Consider the following 19,137-nt stretch of genomic DNA (forward strand, 5'->3'; position numbering starts at 1 on the left):
CAGAGGGGCAGATGGAGAAAGCTGCCAGTGGGATGCTGGGCCCAGGGCCCCAGAGGAGCAGAGGTCAGGGCTGCGGCGGCAGAGGCTTGGGGAGAGGCTGATTTCAGGAGGGCAGAGGGCCCGGGCCTCAAACATGTCCACTTTATCGGTCCCCTCTGCCCAAGCCCATCCCTGGAACCCCTTCCCCCCCTCTTTGCCTTCCCTCTACGCTGCCTGCCTCCCCACAGGGGCTCCCGGCAGCCCCCGCTGCTCCTCCCTCAGGCCCAGGGAAGGAGGCTGGGTCAGGGGAGAGTAGAGGGTCAGGGACCAGGAGGGGACAGGAGGCATGAATGTACAGTAGTTCTGGTTACAGGTAGGTGGGGGGAGGGTACCTCAGTCACCACAGAAAAGCTGAAAAACCTCTTCTGGGAAGGGGAGAGGGAGAGAGGAAGAGAGAGTTTACAAAGAGGCCAAGGAATGGGTCCAGGACTCGAGAAGACAGGCTGGAGGCTGTTGTTCCCAGAAGCCTACTGGGTGCGCCCCCCTTCCGCCCTCAGCCCACCTCACCTTGGCTGCACTGCGCAGGTGATCGTAGTACACTTCCTCGATGGCCTGGAAGTAGATGACCCCCTTCAGCTTCGTCTCATGCTTGTCTGCAGAGAAAACAGGGCCGGGCTGAGGAGGCCTGCCCTCCCGCCACTGCTGGAGCCTCCCCGTCTGGGAAATGGGGTGATTCCCAGGCTCCAAACAGAGCCCAACGTGGAGCGCTGAAGAGAGGGTCAGTGCCCAGCCTTGCCCAGAGTCAGGGACGACGAATTAGAACTTCACTCCGATGCCACTTCTCACCGACCAAACAGCACACCGTGGGCAAGTCTGGGGAGAGGTGATCTCACAGGGCACAGGCGGCGTGTATACTGGGGAGCCCTGAGGGCAGATGTGGCCGCGTCCACCCGAACGAGAAAGGCATTTGCCCTTGGAGCCAATGATTACACTTATGACCAACGTTTACCTCAGACATAACAAATTTACGTGGTTCTTCACCACAACAGTATTTATAGTCTGGAAACAAACCATGCGTCCATCAAGTAGAGCCTGGTTAATAAATTAGAGTTTAGCTCACGATGCGATACTACACCTCTGTTAAACGATACGGAAATATCTCACGGGGTGGGGTGAGAAAGAAAAGAAACCTACATAGATTCAGAAATACACCTTCCAAATGAATCAGATATATTTCCTATAGAAAGACCTGACCTATTAGCTGTACAACAAGGAGGGTGTCATATGCCATTTTTTTTGTGTGTGTAAGTAAAGGGGTGAGTAAAGGGGTTTGCATTTCTTTACGTTCTAAAGAAACTACAAGGATACACAAGAGATTAATAAAAACGGTTATCTGTTGTGAGGAGGGGCATAATCCTCAATTTAAACCCTTTTACGTGTTTTGATTTTTGAACCCTATGAGTGCATTTACCTATTCAAGTCTAAGAGTGAAAAACAGAAGGCAGCATGCAGCATCTGGAGGCCGAGAGGACAGGAAGGAGCAGGCCAAAGGCTGAGGTGACTGTGCCAGCGGGGAGCGACAGGGCGCTGCCAAGGGGAAGCGCGGGGCCTGGGCCATCTCGTCGCGTGGCAGACCCTGCCCAAACCCACAGGCAAAAGGCCACAGAGTCACTAGGCTCAGGTGGTGACGGTGAACAGCCTGCCCCTTGCGGCGCACCTTCCCCGCGCGCCTGTCATTGTAGGCCTGGGTCCCGACCAGGAGCTCTGCTGCAGCCTCCTCCAGTGCCCGCCCCCCTGCCCCTTCGACTCCTCTTCCCTAAGGACAAGGGGCTGAGTGAATCGCACCCTGCTGCCTCAGCCTGCCAGCCTCACTGCTGTTTCCCTCACGGGGACCCTGCCACCATCTTGGCTTGGCAAAGGCTATTGAGGGGCCGCTGCCACCCCGTCCCTCCAGGCTGGTCTCACATCCTTCCCCTGCACCGACTCAGTTCTATCTGGCCAGGTGGAGCTTCTCACAGGTGCTTAACCCTACACCCTATCTACACTGGAGTGGTCTCCAGCCCATTCCCTTGGCAAACTCCTAGGTGGGCTTCAAGACCACTAGGAATGTCAACACTGTGGTGCCTGCTGGCGCTCTCCTATGCTCCTACAATACGGATGTTCCTCTACAGCACTTACCCTGCTGAATCTGAACCCTCCTTTACACGTGTCCTAGGTCTCCCTCCTCCAACAACAACTATATTCCTAGCACACAGTAGGGGCACAGTGTTGAATAAATGAGTCCTAGGCCCTGGAATCACCAGCAATCAGAGCTCCTTCCCATAGGAATCTACCATCTAGCGGGGAAGAAAGTGCAGACGTATGGGTATTTATTAGCTATGCGACCCTGGGCATGGCTGGGAACATGACAAGAGCATCTAGACATCACAGGTGGCCAAGGGTGTTAGGTGGGAGCACACAAAGTGTCCAGCACGGCGTCTGGCACCTTATATGGCGTCTGTTACATCATATGCCCTTGGGCTGATGTTACACGGCAGACAGCCCCTGTGTAATACTGTGTAACACAAGGGTTATATATAGCAGCAGGCAGGACTCATTCCCAGTAAGGTGGGGCCAGGGCAGGCGTCACAGAGGTCATATCTGATCTGGACCCTGCAGAATAGAGGAGCTCCACCAAGTCAGTGGGAGGAGGTTCCAGGATTGGGAGATGGCAAATTCAAGGCAAGAGCGGGCACGTCACACCCAGGACCCAGATCAGGCCCCAGGCCCATCTTCCTCTGACTCTTCCCTCTTGGGACAAGGACACAGCCCCACCCTGGCCCCTAGGCCTGGCCATCCCTCCAGTGGTGGTCTGTTCCCACCTCTTCCTTCACTGGCAACAGTATCGGCTCCAGCCTCCACTTCCTTACCACCCACCTCGCCTCATCTTGTGCAATCAGGCTCCTGCCCAGCTCCAATCCCTGAATGGAAGGGCTTTTGGGTCCACATTATTTTCGGCCTTTCTGCAGTGCCCCTCATCACTGGCGACACTCCATGTCTCCAAATGTCTGCTCCTTTGGCTGGCTTCCCTCCCTGCTTCCGCCCCTCATCTGAATCTTCCTTCATTTCACAGACATTAAGGAAGGTCAGGAAAGCCAAGCGCCAGCCCAGCCCCTGGCCTGTGGCCTTGGGCCTCCCGCCCCCTCCCCCTCTGCCAGACCTTCCCCTGGGTACAGGCCTTTGCCTCTTCTCTGCTCTGAGGTCCAACCGCCCGGGGTTCAGTTTTAGCTCTGCCACTTGGCAGCTGTGGGTCCTTCGGGAATTTACTTAACCTCTCTGAACCTCTGACCTCTGTTCCTGGTCCATAAAATGGGTATCAAACAGTGCTTCCCGCACAAGATGATGATGAAAGGTAAACGGGATGATGCATTTGCGGTGCTTAGCACAGCACTGGGTCCATGCAGTGCTAAGTATGATCTGCTATTGCTAGGACTCCAGCACACTCAACTTAAACCCTGACCTTTCTCCTAAACTCAGATGTCTCAGAGGTACTTCATCCTCAACATGCCTAAAATGGAGCTCCTCTCCCCAGGCCTGTTTCTCTCAAATCCCCACAAAGTCCCAGCCCAGCCCAGGTGGAAACATGGGGACACATGCACCTCTGCCTCTCCTGCCTCCCCTTCTCAGGAAGGCTTCTTGGAGGAGGTGGCACTTGGTTAGGGACCAGAAGTTAGAAGAAATGCAGGCACTCCAGGCCTGGGTATCGTTGGCACCAGACACTCAAGCCCTCTCCTTCCAGCCTCTGAACGGGATTGCTCTTCGTGGCTTTACACTTGGGTGGGGCTGGGTGACTGGCTGAGAAGACAGGGCATTTAATGTCAATGTGAGGTGCAATTAGGCTTCTCTTTACACTCTGCCACTGTGGCCAGCCATACTCTAAAAATGCATGCTCTCAAAAGGAACACTGATACGGAGGGGAGCAGAGCCCCCCTGCCCAACCCACAATGTACAAGGACATGTATCGGGTAAGAAAGGAAACTGTGGTTTTGAGGCACGAGGATCTCAGGACTGCTTGTTCCCCCACTCACCCCAGCTTCTCCCAACTTGCATGCCACACAGCCTCCTGCATCTCAAGTGGGAACCATCCACGGGGAACTCCAGGGTGGAGGGAGCAGAGGGAGCGGGCCGCGCCAGTGAGCCTGTCCCCAGGGCTATCCTGAGCGCTCCCTGGCACGCTCAGCTGCTTGTCTTAGAGTCTCCGAGGGAACTTGCCCAAGGCGGCATCCACAGGACTCCACATGCCCACAGAGCCTGCGTGTCCCCTACAGCATGACCCATGATGCATTGCTTTCACAATTTTCTTCACAATCTGCCTCCCTGACAACAGGCTCCAAGGGACAGAGCTGTAGCCACCCTGCTCCTCACCAAGGCCTAGAACAGTGCCCAGAACTTACTCTGTGCTCAGAAATACTGCCAAATGCGTGAATGAACAAAAAACGAAGGCGGACCAAGTACACTCTGTACACTGTCAGGAGGGGAGAACAAGACCCAGCTCAAGCCCTGCCCCCCCCACCCCCCCACTAGTAAGCTTGGCCTCCTTCCAGAAGACCGGCTATCCTGGGTGACAGTCCAAGGGTTATGGGAACTCACCCACATAATAGGAAAGGGTGCGCTTGAGCCGGTCAAAGACAAACCAGCGCTTCTTCCATGATTTAATCTTGCCGCCCATCTTGACCAAGTAGCCGCGGCAGACCTGGTGAGAAGCAGGAGTGAGGAAGGACCCAATCTGCAGCCCCCAACCTCTATTCCCAGAGCAGCATAAAAGCTGTCACCTGTGCCTGTATTGTGGGGGGCTGTGCCCCACACCTCTTCTGGCCTGGACACCACGTCCCGGGACAGAGACCTCTGGTTTAGGCAGGAACTGGGGCCACTATTCCGAGGGCCTAGGAGTTGCCCAGACTACGGGGTCCTCTCCCCAGCACCATACACCCACCCCGTACCTTGCTGCTAAGCACCACGTGCAGGCAGGTATCAACACCATGGCCGGACGACTCGATGTGGGTCTTCAGGTCAAAGTCCTCCTTCCGGATTGGCAGGTAGCGGGTCAGGGGTCGTGCCTGGGAGCAGAGGGCAGGGTCTGCAGAGTCGCCTCTCTTTCCCCATCATTTCCCTGACCAGGTCTGTTGGCTTCAGTGTGGAACCCCCATTCCTGCATCACTCTCTCCCACCCCCAGGGCTGTCACTCTGGTTTCACAGGGTTTGTGGAAAAGCAGAGACCGGGCAGCCCTGGTGGCTCGGCAGTTTAGCGCCGCCTGCAGCCCGGGGTGTAATCCTGGAGACCCGGAATCGAGTCCCACGTCAGGCTCCCTGCATGGGGCCTGCTTCTCCCTCTGCCTGTGTCTCGGCCATTCTCTCTCTCTCATAAATGAATAAATGAAATCTTTAAAAAAATAAAATAAAAAAGAAAAGAAAAGCAGAGACCTAGTGGGCTAGCAATGCAACCTTGGCCCAGGCAAACTGCTGAGTGGCACCATGCCTCGGTTTCCCCACCTAGGACCAAGACACAGCCATCCCTGTCTTATCTCTGCCCCTTGGCTCTTTCCTGGGCTGAACAGAATAAAGCAAGAGGCCAGATGTGAGCACACTTTGGAAAGAAAAGCCCAATCAGCAATCCAGCCTCTGACTTCCCATGTCACAAGGCCTCTCTGGGCCTTGCTTTCTTTATATGTAAAACAAGGGCTTTGAACTAGATAATCACAAAAGCCTGTTCCATCTCAAAAATTCTGATGCTAACTAGAACTCTCAGCTGACTGGATGTTTTTTTCTACTCTTCCTTTCCCGGAAGAATGCTAGAATTGCAAGAAAAGAAAACATCATAAATTATTTAGAGAAAAAAACAAAATGTACAGCTTTCAGGAGGTGCCCTGAGGATGGGCTGGCTCGCCCACACCCACAGCGGACACCGGTGGCCCCTCAGTGATGCCTGAGCCCCTGGACAGGGGGCTGGGGGACAGAGGAGCACAGGGGCCACTGACTGGGCAGCAAAGGAGCTAAACTGAAGTTTCTGATTATTTTTTTCATGTTTATTTTTGAGAGAGAGAGAGAAAGTGTGCTTGAGCGGGCAGAGGGAAAGGAGAAGCCCAAGCAGGCTCCGCTCTCAGCACAGAGCCCGATGTGGGGCTCAATCTCACGGCCTCAAGATCATGACCTGAGCTGAAATCAAGAGTCAGACGCTTAGCTGACTGAGGCACCCAGGCACCCCCTGGTTATTTCTTAATCCCCAAACCCAATTCAGGTGGCCCACCCCTTAGAATTCATGTTGCATCATAAGACATCAGGGAGCTGTGGTCACCAGTCCCTGCTGAGGAAGATCCTAAAGGACCCCCTCCCTGGGAGGGGGTGGGGAGTCTAGAAGATCCAGTAGGAAGGGACAGCCTGTCTGAGTCCCCTAGGCTCTCAGAGTTGGGGGGTGGCCAGGATCTGAGACCAGAGACACAGGTAGAGCTCCTTATACAACCTAACTTCAATTTGCACCTTCAACTATCCTGCTCCAATCTTCTGCGTCAGGAAAAAGCTCAGGATTCCTGTCTCAGAACTAGTACAGTTCTCTCTTGGAGATGCCAACCATCAGTCAGAGCGACACCACCTGCTGGTGGGGGGACTGGAGCTGCAAGTCTGGTGGAGTGAGGGCCACCGGGAAGGCCCTAACACACACACACACACACACACACACACACAGGTCTCCGTTCCTGGGGCTGAATGAGTCCCAAGCAGTCTTTTCTGGAGGAGAACAGGCTTTACAGCCCCACAGGGCTACCCTGGGCTACCCCGAGCCCTCCACGGCCCCACCCTCAAGGACACCCCCAGCACCCGCTTACCTGGGAAAACTGTTTCTCTCGCATCTTGACCTCCTTCTCCACCAGCTGCTGCCTCCTGGCGCTCTCGCTCTGTAGCCTCCGTTCCACCTGTTCTCGCCTCCTCCGTTCCTCCTCCAGGGCCTGCCGCCGGAGCTCCATCTCCCGCTCCTGCCCCCAAAGCAAGGGGTCAGCGCCCACAGCTGCCTTCCTCCTCCCCTTCCCCAAGGCTGGGGCGGGGCTGCAGGACACACCCACTTCAGAGGGGAGCCCGGCCAGCCAGAGGGAGCATCACCCTCAAAACCCACGCTCTGCAAGCACCCTCCCAGTAAGGTTAAATGCTTTGGAGTGACGCCATGCGGGCTTCAGATCCGGGCTCTGCGGCCAGGATGAGGTGTGTGAGCCTGACAAAATCATTTAAACCCCCTGGGCCTCTGCTGTCTCATCTGCAAAATGGGGCCAAGAGTGCCTCCCTACAGGGATTATAGAGAAAATGACATGAGGTCGTGTATGCAAACGCCCATCACTGATCCCAGCAGCGAAAAATACACGGGCTCCTACGCTTTTTACCTGAATGCCTAGACCCGGATCACCTAAGTGACTTATCCTGATACTGAATATATTCAGTAGCTGTTCCCTAATCACTGGGGCCCTATGAAACCAAGTTACAAACATTCGTAGTCAAACTTTAAATTTTAGGGGTTAGAAATGAACTTACAGAAGCCCTTCTTAAAAAACTTTAAAAGTTAAAAAAAAAAAAAAAAACACTTTAAAAGTCATTAGAACAAATCATCAAACACAAAGCACGTCAGTGATGTTTTGTGTCCTCATCAGCAGTAACCTACACCGTCAGCTCCGGTTTGCCATTTCTTCCCAGCTCAAAACTTAGCCGAATCTCCTTTCTCCCTGTTTGCCAAGAGCTGCTTGTGCATTTGCCCTCCTTTGATGGCGGTACGTACAACTGAGAGGCCTTCTTCTCTGGGTGGCCTGGCCACTGCCTCCTGCTCCCCAGGTCTCTCCCTCATCTCCAGAGACGCAAAGCGCCAGAGGGTGGAGACAGAACAGCCCCTGCAGGCCCCCCACCCCTCATCCTCTTCCCCAGGCCTATGCTCCTCAGCCTGGCGGTGCCCAGATCCCCCACTGGTCCCCACTGTGGGCCCGTGGGCAGCAGGCAGGGCCTCCCTCAACCCTTCATCCTCCCTGCATCCTCTCTACCAACATCTCTGCACCAGCCTAGACACCTGCCTGCTCTTCTAGCCCTACACCTCGAGCCCTCCATTCCCACTTTTCCTTACCACCCCCAAGAGGAATGACTGGCCACTCGGGTGGACAAGAATCAGAATTCCTATGGCGGCCAAAACACCCACAGAGGCAAACCTAAGAAGGCTGGGAGTCATCATATGGGGGATTCGTCGTGGACAGCGATTGCAGTGCTGCCTCTCTTCCTAAGAGCCGTGAGACCTGCCACATCAGCAGGCCTCCTCCGCTTGAGAACGCAAACTTTAGAACACTTTCTTCCGGGGCGCCTGGGTGGTTCAGTGGTTGAGCATCTGCCTTTGGCTCAGGTCCTGGGATCGAGTCCCACAATGTGCTCCCCGCAGGGACCCTGCTTCTCCCTCTGCCTGTGTCTCTGCCTCTCCGTCTCTCATGAATATATAAATAAAATCATTAAATAAATAAACAAAACACTTTGTCCCTCGAGGGAAGGTCTCTTGGAGACTAGGGGTGGGACCCAGGCCCCCGGGCAGCTCAGGCCTGCCTCACCCTGGACTCCATGAGCCGGCTCTTCTCGGCGTGTGCCTCTTTCAGCATCTTCTCCATCTCCTCGATTTTGCCCACATCCAGGCCGCTCGCACTGGGGGAGTGGAAGAGTGGTGGCATCAAGGGGCAGGGAGGCGGCTGGCAGAGGCCGAGCAGGACCCCCGCGGGGGCGGGTACCTGGACATGTTGTCGGGCGAGCAGGCCGAGTTGCCGCCTGTGGAGATGCTGGTCTCCATGCTGTCGGAGCTCTCCAGGCTCAGGGTGTCGTAGGCGTGCTCGCCCTCCTCCCCGCGCTCCCGGCCAGCCGGCAGGTGGTGCAAGATGGAGTGGTGCATGAGCGGGGGGAAGCCCGAGGGGCCCGGGGGGAAGGGGGCCGCCCCATGCAGGGCGTCCCACTGGCACTGCGCCTCGGCCGCAGCCTTCTGCTTCAGCTCGGCCAGGCGCCGCCGCTGCTCCTCGATCACCTGCTGTCCTGCAGGAGGGACGGGGTAGGGGATCACAGCGGGCCCTCTGGGAGACACTGGCAGCATCACAGAGGGAAAATGTGAGCAGGGAAAGGTCGGCCGCAGGGCCCACCCCTCAGCACGCCCCCCAGCTTCCCTAAAGCCCCCCCGCCCAGCTCCAGGTCTGGCTGCCCCGCCAGCGTTTCGGTCCCCTGCACAACTGGCCACAGCCACGTAGTCTGGCTTCCAGGCTCCTTCTGCACCCTGAGCCTCATGGGGCACTGACCCTGCCAGGGCAGTGCCTCCGGCTCACAACCAGGCTCACAACCATCGCCTGAATAGCAGGGCAGGATGCATGCACCAACCTGCCTGCCGGGGGAGCGGGGAAGGGAGGAGGGGGCAAGGTCTGTGAGCAGGATGTCCATGCAGCCCCAGCTGTGATGCAGAAGCAAAAGCAACACCAGCAGGAAAGAAGGGGAGACAAGGCAAAGCACAGCTGAGGCAGGAGCCGGCTAGGCTCGAGGGGCAAGGCCAGCCGGACACCCCATCCCTGCTCAGCCGGGGAGCCTGCCGGGGAGGTGTGAAGATCTGAGCAGGATATGTCATGCGGACGCCCAGGCGGGGCTGCCTGACCAAAGCAATGCCCCCAGTGACTAACGCTCTACCTGCTGGGTCGTCTGCTGGGGGGGGCTCTGCAGGAAGCGACTCGCCTGGTGTGGGGGCCCCGGGCAGAGGGTAGGGTGGAGAGACACAGAGGGGATGAGACGAGAGAGAGGCACAGACACAGGCTTTCAAAACAACCAAAATGCACACAGGCAACAAGGACTCAGGGAACCACTTCAGGAGGCCGTCGGGTGCATCCCCTGCCTCCAGACAGGGAGGGCAAGGTCCATCCAAACTCAGGCCAACAGGCATCTCCCTTCTTTGCTGGGCTCTCTGGGGAAGATCGCACGCCCCCAACCCTTAGTCTCTTGATAAATATCCAGGAAGCTCTTCTTCAGATATTGAATCTAAATGCTTTCTGCTCTTGCCTAGAACTCAATTAAAGCAAAAACACCCTGCAAAAGGTGTGGCATCGGGGGTGGAGGTGGTGGTGGCAGATATCCAGGGCCCCCCCGGGAGAGCAGGCGGGCTGGCATGGCAGCCACTCACCCTTCTGCTGCAGGGCCAGCTGGCGCTTGGTCTCAATGTCCTGCAGCGTGGCCGCCAGGTTGCGAGGAAGGCTGCCTGTGCCGTTCTGGGCAAGTAGGGCACTCTGGTGGGGAGGGGGGTAATGGAGCACTTGGACCTAGGGCTTGGAAGACACCCCCCCTTCCCGTCCCAAGGCTTTCCTGGGCAGCTTTGACCTCTCCCCAGTGTCACAGTCTCCAACGCCCTACCACCGCCATGCCACATGCACAGCCCACCCACTGTCCTCAGACCTTTGGGGAGGGGCTCCGGCCCAGAGTAGCCACGCTGAGCTGCGAAGAAGAGGAAGAAGAGCCAGAGGAGGAGGGGAGGGGGCCACTGCGGGTCCGGGGCAGGGGGCTGGTGGCCTCACCATCCATCTTGGAGCGGTAAACCTGGAGGGAAGAGACCCCACCTGGTGAGCTGCGGCTCCCCCACTAGCCGCCACCCCCATGTCACCTAGGCTGGCTGTGATCCAGGTACTGCCCAGGCACCAGGACCTCCAGGGCCATTTCTAGCAGACAACAGCATTCAGCTTCTCAGGCCAGCCCAACAGATGGGTGTTATTGGCAGCTGCCAAGCCTCTTTCCCAGGCAATTCTTCTCCGGGTCCCACCCAAGGTCTCAGAAAAGGTCATGCAAATCGACATTCACATCAGTTGGGCAGAGTCATGCAGGAGACCAACTGAAAGCCAACTGAAGGGTTCCTTCTGATCCCACCTCGGCCACTACCAGGCTGTGTGACCCTGGGCTATGTACCTCCCAGCTCTGGGCCCTGGCTTCCTTATCTGCAAAAGGACGGAGCAGGGCTAGACAAAGTAACTGTCAAGCTCCCTCACAGTCTTCTGTTTGCTGAAATATGGGGTCTGGAGTCAAGAACCCCGGCTCTTGGCACAGGCTCTGGTACTTCCTAGTCATGTGGCCTTGGGGACATGACTTATCTTCTCGGGGCCCCAGTGTTTACTCTGTAAAATCAGAGTTAACTGTGCTGATGATGACGTGAATCAAGGTATGTAAAAATTTCTAACCAGTTGGACCCAAAGTAAAGGTGCCTCATGTGCTGGAGGAATCAAACTCCTCCCAAAGGCAGCAGGGAATTTGAGCTGAGACGACAAACTTAGAGGTGCAGTGCCTGCACACCAGGAGGGGATCTTGAACACTGGGGTTCTGGGCACACCCACAGGCCAGTGGAATGTGCCCTGACACCTGTCCCCACATCATGTCCGCAGCTTGCTACAGGGTCAGGTAGGCCTGTACCCTCCACAGAAATACCAGGGAGGCCTGGATGTGTCCTCAGGGCTGTTACTTCACCCCTGGGTAGACCTGGAGAGCAAAATGCTGGCAGTTCTCCTCGGACACACTAGTTCTGGTTATAACAGGCCCAAAAATGTGTCAGGCCCCCCAAACTGAGTAAGAAACTCCGAGGTTGAGGGCTGCCAGGGACAGAGCAGAGCTACAGTCCGCTGGAGCACGAGGCACCAAACCCATCCCAACCTGACTGCTATTCCTGAACCCCCTTCCACCAGACAGGCAAGCCTGGCTGTCACCCTTAGACTCGGGGGGGTGGGGGACCCTAGCTGCTCAATGTGCTAGGATGGCTGCCCATGAGGAAATCTCGGAGGCCAGAGGCCCCCCTGCTGCCCTGACTCAACTGACCCCCACCATCTCTGGTGGTGCTGTGAGGCTGCTGGACGGACAGGAGGTGCCCAGGGCAGAGAGAGCAGGGCTCGGGGAGGGATGGGCAGTGAGATAGGGCGTTACCTGAAGCTGCCGGGAAGCTTTGGCGGGCAGAGGCGGGGGGGAGGAGCGTGGGGAGGCTGCAGCGGGGCCGGTCCCCAGCCCGGCCATCAGCTCCTGGTACCACTGCTCTAAGTCTACAGCAGGGAGCAGCAGCTCCTCCATCTGGAGTGAGGCGTGGGGAGGGGGCGTGGGGAACAGGTGAGGAGGGGAAGGAAGGGGAAGGGTGGAGGATGAGTAAAGGCCACGATTGGTACCAGGAAGGTAAAGGGAGGAAGGGAAGAAGGACAGCATAAAGAGAAGGAGGAGAAAAACAGTGAGAGAACAGTTGCCATGAACACACCAAAGGCAAAGAGGAACAGTCAGGACACCACTCCCAGACCAGAGACTCGTGCTGTGTCAACCACGACGCCAGCCGGCCAGCGCCCACAGGCACTGAGCACTCCCCGGGGCTGGCCTGGAGCTCAGACGCTGGGAAGCAGCGGTGGCACACGCACGCACAAGCACACACACAGAGCCACGCCAGCAGCGGGCTGAGGGTGGCACAACACAGAGACCACCAACCTTGGGTGAAGGCGTGAGAGAAGCAGAGGAGGAGGAAGAGGGCAGCACGGGAGGAAGGCAGGTGGTGGGAACCAGGTCCCGGGAGGCAGAGGCCCAGAAAGGCAGGCCCGTCGCGGGGGCTGTGGGCACGGGTGAGGTGCCCCACATCACCTTTAGCTGCTCAAGCGTCACGTACTTGGGGGGAGGCCAGGATGCAGGAGGGAATACAAGAGGTTAATGGAACTGCAAACCAGGAGATGGCCCTGCCCATGGACAAGGGAAAGGTAACCATCACAGAAAGCACACAGCAGCAGAGGCTTGCAGAGCCCAGGAAGGCGAATCCTCTCAGGATGACGCCCTCAAGCCAGAGCAGAAGGCCTGCCCCACCTTGAGACCATCAGGAGCTGAAGCTCCCAAGGCCCCAGAGAAGAGAGGGAAGCACTCCCAACCCCCCTTATGCTAGCTGCACTTCCCCCTCACCGCTGAAGACACACCCTATCATCCCCCAAACCCCACCCCAGCCTGAGGGACGAGATGGGCATCCATGAGGCACAGGTGGGCTCACTCAGTGGCTGGTACCTCACTGTCGGGCAGGGGCTGGGCAAACACGCTGGGGGAGGTGGCGGAAGCATGGGGGTCCAAGCGGAAGCACAGCTGGAGAACCTCTGCCAGGCTCACATACTCCTAGGGTGCCCGGTGGGAGGGGCAGGGATGGGCAGAGAAGAGGTTAACAGGGTACAGCCGGGTACCCAACACCTACACTCCATGCCTCGGGGCCATCACTCCATTCAATCAAGATCCAAAGCAGGGGTGGGGAGCCCAGCTGCCTCCTGTGACTGGAGACAAGCAGGCGGTGGGGGGAGAAAAACGCAGCCAGAACTGTCCAAAGGCTCTTCGTGACCTCTACTTCTGAGGTTGCCTGGGTATCCAGGCCCTGCCCCAGGCAGACCCTGAAGGCCTACCCCTGGGTTTGCTCTGGGCTAGGGACAGGAGAAGCCTAGGTAAGGCCTTCCAAGGGCCCACAGAAGATCAAGACCCAGCTCCCAGAGAACCTTCTGTCTCCAACACATCAGGCATCCGCAATGGGGCACGCACACACAGCACAGAACACCAGCTAATGTTTCCAGAGTGTCTCCTCACACCCCATCTGCTGGGGCAGGAGCTGGAAGGGTTGGGAGTAGAGACACCACTAGGGGGTGAGCTAGACGGGCTCCGCGAGAGAGACCCTAGCAGGGAACGGCTCAAAGCCCAAGTGGAAAAATGGGCCTGCTGCCCAAGGGTTAGTACTTGGAAAGACATTAGCACATTAGACTGTGGGGCGGGAGGGCAGGGCCTGTCACATTCCCTGAGCTTACCGAGGTGCTGGGGGCAAGGCAGGCATCCAACATGCACACTGGGTGCACAGGACCCTAAGCCTGCCCCATCCAGGGGGAGCCCCAGCCTGGCCTAGCTGCAGAGAGCGACTGTCCTCCAGGGGTTAAGGAAAAGGAAAACAAGCTGGAGGATCCAGTGGGTTGTGAGAATTGATGAACAGCATGCAGAATACATGCACGTTAATATGCAGATTGGTGCTGATTTTGCACGGGCTGCTCAGGCCCTCTCTGGAACAGCAGGATGGCACACTCACTCAAACTCTCACAAACTCTGGCCAAGGGGTTACGGCCCACACACCCTGCAGCTGGGCCCATGGGAGAAGCTGTAGGCAGAGGCTCAGCAAGCAAGCAGACAGGCAGTGGGCACAGCAGGGCGGGCAGTCGGCTGGGATTACCTCTTGTGCTTTGGGGCAGAGCTGAGTGGAAGCAGGTTGGGTTAGGGGGACAGAGAAGGCCCCGGGCTGAGAAGACCCTGGGAAAGGGACCAGAGTCGCCGACCCCAGCCCCACCTCTGAGGACTCGGAGATGAGCAGTTCAGCCTACAGAGAGGGTACAGGGTGAAGGGCCTCACCCCTCTCGCAGCCCAACCACCCCACCCCAGGCCTCAGTTGCTTGTGCAGTGAGGCAGGGAGGAAGGGAAAGAGCTCAGGAAGCAGGTCACGTCCTGGTTGGACCTTATGCCCCACGGATGCAAAGACTCCAGAAAGACGCTTAAGGGATGTCAGCGCCCACCTCTCAGCCAAGAGCCTAGCTCCAGACTGAAGCCCAAGGAGCTCCGAGCTCAGGACCCTGAGTTTCCTGTGCTCCCCCTCGAGGGGAGTCTGCCCAGCCCTGGCCCTCTCCAAACCTCCGAGCTGCCCATCCTCCCCACTCATGCCGCCTGAATCCCCCAGGTGGATTTAATCACTCAAAATGGCAAGATCTGTAAGCTCCTGGGAGCCAGAAAGGCAAATGAAAAGCAGCAGCTAGTAGCCACAGAAGGTCAAATCCCAGAAGTCAGAGCCACTCCAGCTCAGGAAAACGTCCCCATACTCCACCTCAGCTACTGCGCTGCAGGTGCCCCATGCTGCTCCAGAGCCTCCCGAGAGACCCACTGGGTTGAAGTAGGGCTGAGCCCCACACGTTACCTCTTTGAGGGTGGACGTGGTCTTCGGGAAGGGCCTGCCTCCTGTGAGTGAGTGGTATCTTCCCTCCAACATAGTCAGTCTCTCCTTCTCCTGCGAGCCACAAGTGGCCGGGTCAGAACAGAGTGGGGGCAACGGCATAGGAGATGACCAAGTGAAGGGGGTCCTGTGTGGCCGGGAAAGCGCACCCCCACCCCGCCCGAGCCTCTCTGCACTGTCTCCTGCTTCCCCATCCTGCCCCAACCCTGAGCCCCCCAGCCCACTGGGACTGGGGCCTACCTTCTGCAGCAGCTGCAGGGAAGCATTCTTGTCCCTCGCTAGGCGCTCGGACTCCTGCACGGCCTGGGCCCGGATCTGCCCCGCCTGACTGTCCAGGACTGCCAGGCGCTCCTGGAGGGGAGGGGGATGGTCCGTCAGGCCTGGGAGACCACAGGGCTGAGCCCGCAGTGAGACCCTTAGCTTGGGTGAAGGGAATCAACCAGCTCTTCTGCTTGGCTTCAACTCACTCCAGGAAAACAGGCAACTATGGTCAGCTCCTGCCCTCGGCCCTCCCTGTACCAGTGACTCCGAAGCCAACAGGCACACCAGCCAGAACCCAAGGCCCCAGATGTCCCCTCCCCACTGTCAACAAGTCTAGAACCTCGGACACACTGAAGAGTTCTCCGCCTGCCCCACCCCCACTGCCACCCCCAAGTCCAGGGGGCGCCTTCCCGCTGCCTTCTAGCCTGTACCTTTCATCAGCCTCCTGCTGCCGACTCTTGACTTTCTGATGCACCGCAACAAACACCTTCTTAAAATGGCCTTGGAGTTTTGTTTTTGTTTGCTTACCTGAATTTTCTAACCCACATACATATATGGATTCGAAAAAATACACACACACACACACACACACACACACATATAATTTGAATAATTTTTTAAAAATCCACAGTGAGGTTAAATCACTCCTCTTCTCAAACCCTTTGAGTGACTCACTACTCACAGGCCAGAGCACAGACTCCTAAGCCAGCATTTGAGGGCTCCTGGAACTGGGCCTACACTCTTCCACCTCCCAAGTCCCCCAGGTGCCCCCAGCCTGGCCGTGGGGTACACTAAGCTGCAACCTGCATGCTCTCAGGCCTAACACTGCCCCCTTAGTCCAGGAGAGCTGGCCCTATCTTTCCACTACCCGGAAAGGAGCTCCTTATCCTCCAAGATCAGATGGAGCACTACCTTTTCTCCAACATCTTCCTCAATCACCAATTTCTCTGCTCCTTCCTCTGTGCTCAATTATTCTGTAGCACATCTGCCTCATATTACTGGTACTTCTGACCATGAATCTCCATCATCACCCCACCCAGGCTGTCAGATCCAAGATCAGGGTCAGTGTCTTTTCTATCTCCATAACCCCAGTAGGGCTTGTGAGAAAGAAGGAGGGGGGGGGGGTGTTGGGGGGGGGTTGGGGAAAATGGGCTGGGTTAATCCCAGGAGGGCTTCCTGAAAGAAGTGGCCTTAAACCACCACCTTTAAGAGAAATATGTGAGTGAGGAGGGAGGAAAGAAGGGAGCTGTCCAGAATGTGGGGTCAGCCCAAGGAGTAAACTCTGCTAAATAAATAGCAAGATCTGCTCTTTATTAAGAAACTGTCCCAGAAACTCCATTAAATGCTTTGCATGTTATCTCATTTAATCCTCTTTTGAGGTAGGTGCCTTTATGCCCATTTTACAAGAACACTGACAAAGGGGCAAGCTGGGTGGCTCAGTTGGTTAAGCATCTGACTTCGGTTCAGGTCGTGATCTCTGGGTCCTGCCTGTAATCAAGTCCCCCTCTGCCCACCCTGTGGGGCTCCCTGCTCAGCTGGTAGTCTGCTTCTCCCTGTCTCTTTGCCCCTCCCCCCACTTGAAGGCACTTGCACACACACACACTCTCTCTCAAATAAATAAACAAAATCTTAAAAACAAAAAAACAAAAAACAAAAAAACACTGACACTTAGAAGCTAGTAAGTGCTAGAGTTGGGATTAGAACCCAATCTGGGGATCCCTGGGTAGCGCAGCGGTTTAGCGCCTGCCTTTGGCCCAGGGCGCAATCCTGGAGACCCTGGATCGAATCCCACGTCAGGCTCCCGGTGCATGGAGCCTGCTTCTCCCTCTGCCTATGTCTCTGCCTCTCTCTCTCTCTGTGTGTGACTATCATAAAAAATAAATAAATAAATAAATAAATAAATAAATAAATAAATAAATAAATAAATAAATAAAATAAAAAAGAACCCAATCTGTTGGGACTCCAAAGGCAGTACTCTGAAGCACTCTGAATCACAGTGGAGGCAACAGGGGAGCACCGGGCACCAGGGCAGATAGAGCCTGTGATAGGTGGGATACTGGGAGCCGATGGAAGGGAGGCTAAGCAAGGCTCATGAGAAGGGGAAGAATGTGACTCCCGGGGTCCTGGGGACTGAGCTGGGTTCCTAGAAGCCAGGGTGAGCGTTGGGAGGAGAGAACAGGAGTGCAATACCACTGACCCCTCCCAAACTCCCTGGAGCTTACACCCACCAGGACCTCAAAGGGATGGGATTAGCTGATCAAGGGCTCCCTGATGCATTCTCTCCAAAGGGAAGAGGAGGAAGCTGCAGGAGTGCCAGTGCCCCATGAAGTACAGTGTAAGGAACAGATACTTTGGAGCCAGGCAGGCCTGGGGTCCAATTCTGACTCTGAAGCTTGTAAGCTAAGAGGTTTGGGGCAGATGTGCGGCTTCTCTGAGACCTCATTTTCCTGTCTATATAAAGTGAGGATAAGAGAACTGGCCTGTGACCCCCTCGTTAAGGTTGGCAAAAGACAACCCAAGAAAGCCTCCTGGCACACACGAACACACGAACACACGTGCCAGGGAAATAGCAGCTTGCTCCTTCCTTCTGTCTGTCTCTCATCCTCTGGATGCATTTGCAAAGCAAAGGCAAGCGGATGCATTTGCAAGGCAAAAGCAAGGGATCCAGACACAGGGGGAGGTCGAGGAGCTCCCCACATACCACCAGCCTCAGCCTAGACCCCAGTCACCCCTATTTGATGCCCCTCTGCTGATCTCACTGCCCTCACCTCCCACCCAGTCACTCTACCAGGCAAACTGCGCACGTACCCGTGTGTGTGAACGAACATGCCAGTCTCACTCACCAGCATGTGAGCTGCCTGGACCATCCTCCTCATTCTCCCCCTCCTCCCCAGATTTACTCCCCATACACACACACACACACACACACACACACACACACACACACATCCCTGCCCCAACACCCTGTCCTGGTCGGGCTGAGATCAGGAGCAGAAGATCACAGCATCTGAGCTCCAGGACCGGTGAGGATTCGATCAATACACCTTGTTTTATGGCTCAGGAGGTAGGGCTGAGCTACCCCTGGAACCCAGGGGATGCCCTTTCCAGGACCCCTGGTTGGCTCAAATATCCAGATCTCAGGACCTTACGTGTTTCCTAGCACGTCCACCAGCCAGAGAGCTCTACAAGGGCAGCAGCAGGCCTCTCCCCCAGCTTCCTCCTCCCCCATCTCCACCTTCCATTTCTCTGCCCAGCCAGGGCCAGCTCCAAATGTGAGCCCAGTCCACGCTCCACTGGAGCCCGTGCTAACAGCTCCTTTCTGCCCAGTGCTCCCTACAATCAGAGCCCAAGCTGTCCTCACATGTACCATCTTGCTTCATTCTCTCGACAGACTGTTCTCGTTTTGCAGATAAGGAAACTGAGGCTCAGAAAGGTAAAGTTAGCTTTTATGGGGTCATCAGCTGGGAGCCAAACCTAGCTGGGATGCAATTCATTGGCCTCCAACCACCCTCTTGGCCCTGAGGAACCCCTCACCCCGGAACCCGGCAAGGGGACGCCAGGGTGAGACACACCTTCCTCTTGGTGATGCTGCGGAGCAGCTCTGCCTGGCTCCGGAGCAGCCCCTGGCCTGCCAGCTCCCGCTCCTCCTCCACGCGGCTCTCCCGCTCCAGTTGCTGGAACTCTAAGTCCTCAAACAGCTTTGTCTCCGTCTCCAGGGCCTCGGCCTCCTTGAACGACAGCGACAAAGGGGGTCGGGTGGTGCTCGGGGTGCCCCTCTGGGCCTGAAAGGCCAGGCCACAGAGGCAGGAGTTCCGAGGGCCGGCCCCAGGGAAACTGGGGAAGGGACCTGCCCCACCCAACCCCCTTGCCTCTGCTTG

At 56.7% G+C, this 19,137-nt stretch overlaps 1 protein-coding gene across 1 annotated transcript in view; it reads right to left on the bottom strand.

The window, feature by feature from the left end:
* PHLDB1 (pleckstrin homology like domain family B member 1) overlaps positions 1 to 19,137 on the bottom strand; it is a 44,920-nt gene that overhangs the window by 1,672 nt on the left and 24,111 nt on the right. Inside the window, exons 13-29 of the mRNA XM_041772996.1 lie at positions 18,832 to 18,987; positions 15,239 to 15,349; positions 14,963 to 15,052; positions 14,231 to 14,374; positions 13,042 to 13,146; positions 12,484 to 12,657; positions 11,944 to 12,084; positions 10,438 to 10,578; positions 10,169 to 10,271; positions 9,682 to 9,726; positions 8,751 to 9,045; positions 8,577 to 8,667; positions 6,837 to 6,983; positions 4,959 to 5,075; positions 4,609 to 4,711; positions 547 to 632; positions 372 to 404 (exon numbers count right to left, since the gene is read on the bottom strand). Of these exons, the coding sequence (XP_041628930.1) occupies positions 372 to 404; positions 547 to 632; positions 4,609 to 4,711; positions 4,959 to 5,075; positions 6,837 to 6,983; positions 8,577 to 8,667; positions 8,751 to 9,045; positions 9,682 to 9,726; positions 10,169 to 10,271; positions 10,438 to 10,578; positions 11,944 to 12,084; positions 12,484 to 12,657; positions 13,042 to 13,146; positions 14,231 to 14,374; positions 14,963 to 15,052; positions 15,239 to 15,349; positions 18,832 to 18,987 (2,082 nt within the window). The remainder of the gene's footprint in view (positions 1 to 371; positions 405 to 546; positions 633 to 4,608; positions 4,712 to 4,958; positions 5,076 to 6,836; positions 6,984 to 8,576; positions 8,668 to 8,750; positions 9,046 to 9,681; positions 9,727 to 10,168; positions 10,272 to 10,437; positions 10,579 to 11,943; positions 12,085 to 12,483; positions 12,658 to 13,041; positions 13,147 to 14,230; positions 14,375 to 14,962; positions 15,053 to 15,238; positions 15,350 to 18,831; positions 18,988 to 19,137) is intronic.

The sequence above is a fragment of the Vulpes lagopus genome, chromosome 10 (genome assembly GCF_018345385.1).
Source record: "Vulpes lagopus strain Blue_001 chromosome 10, ASM1834538v1, whole genome shotgun sequence".
Lineage (NCBI taxonomy): Eukaryota > Metazoa > Chordata > Mammalia > Carnivora > Canidae > Vulpes > Vulpes lagopus.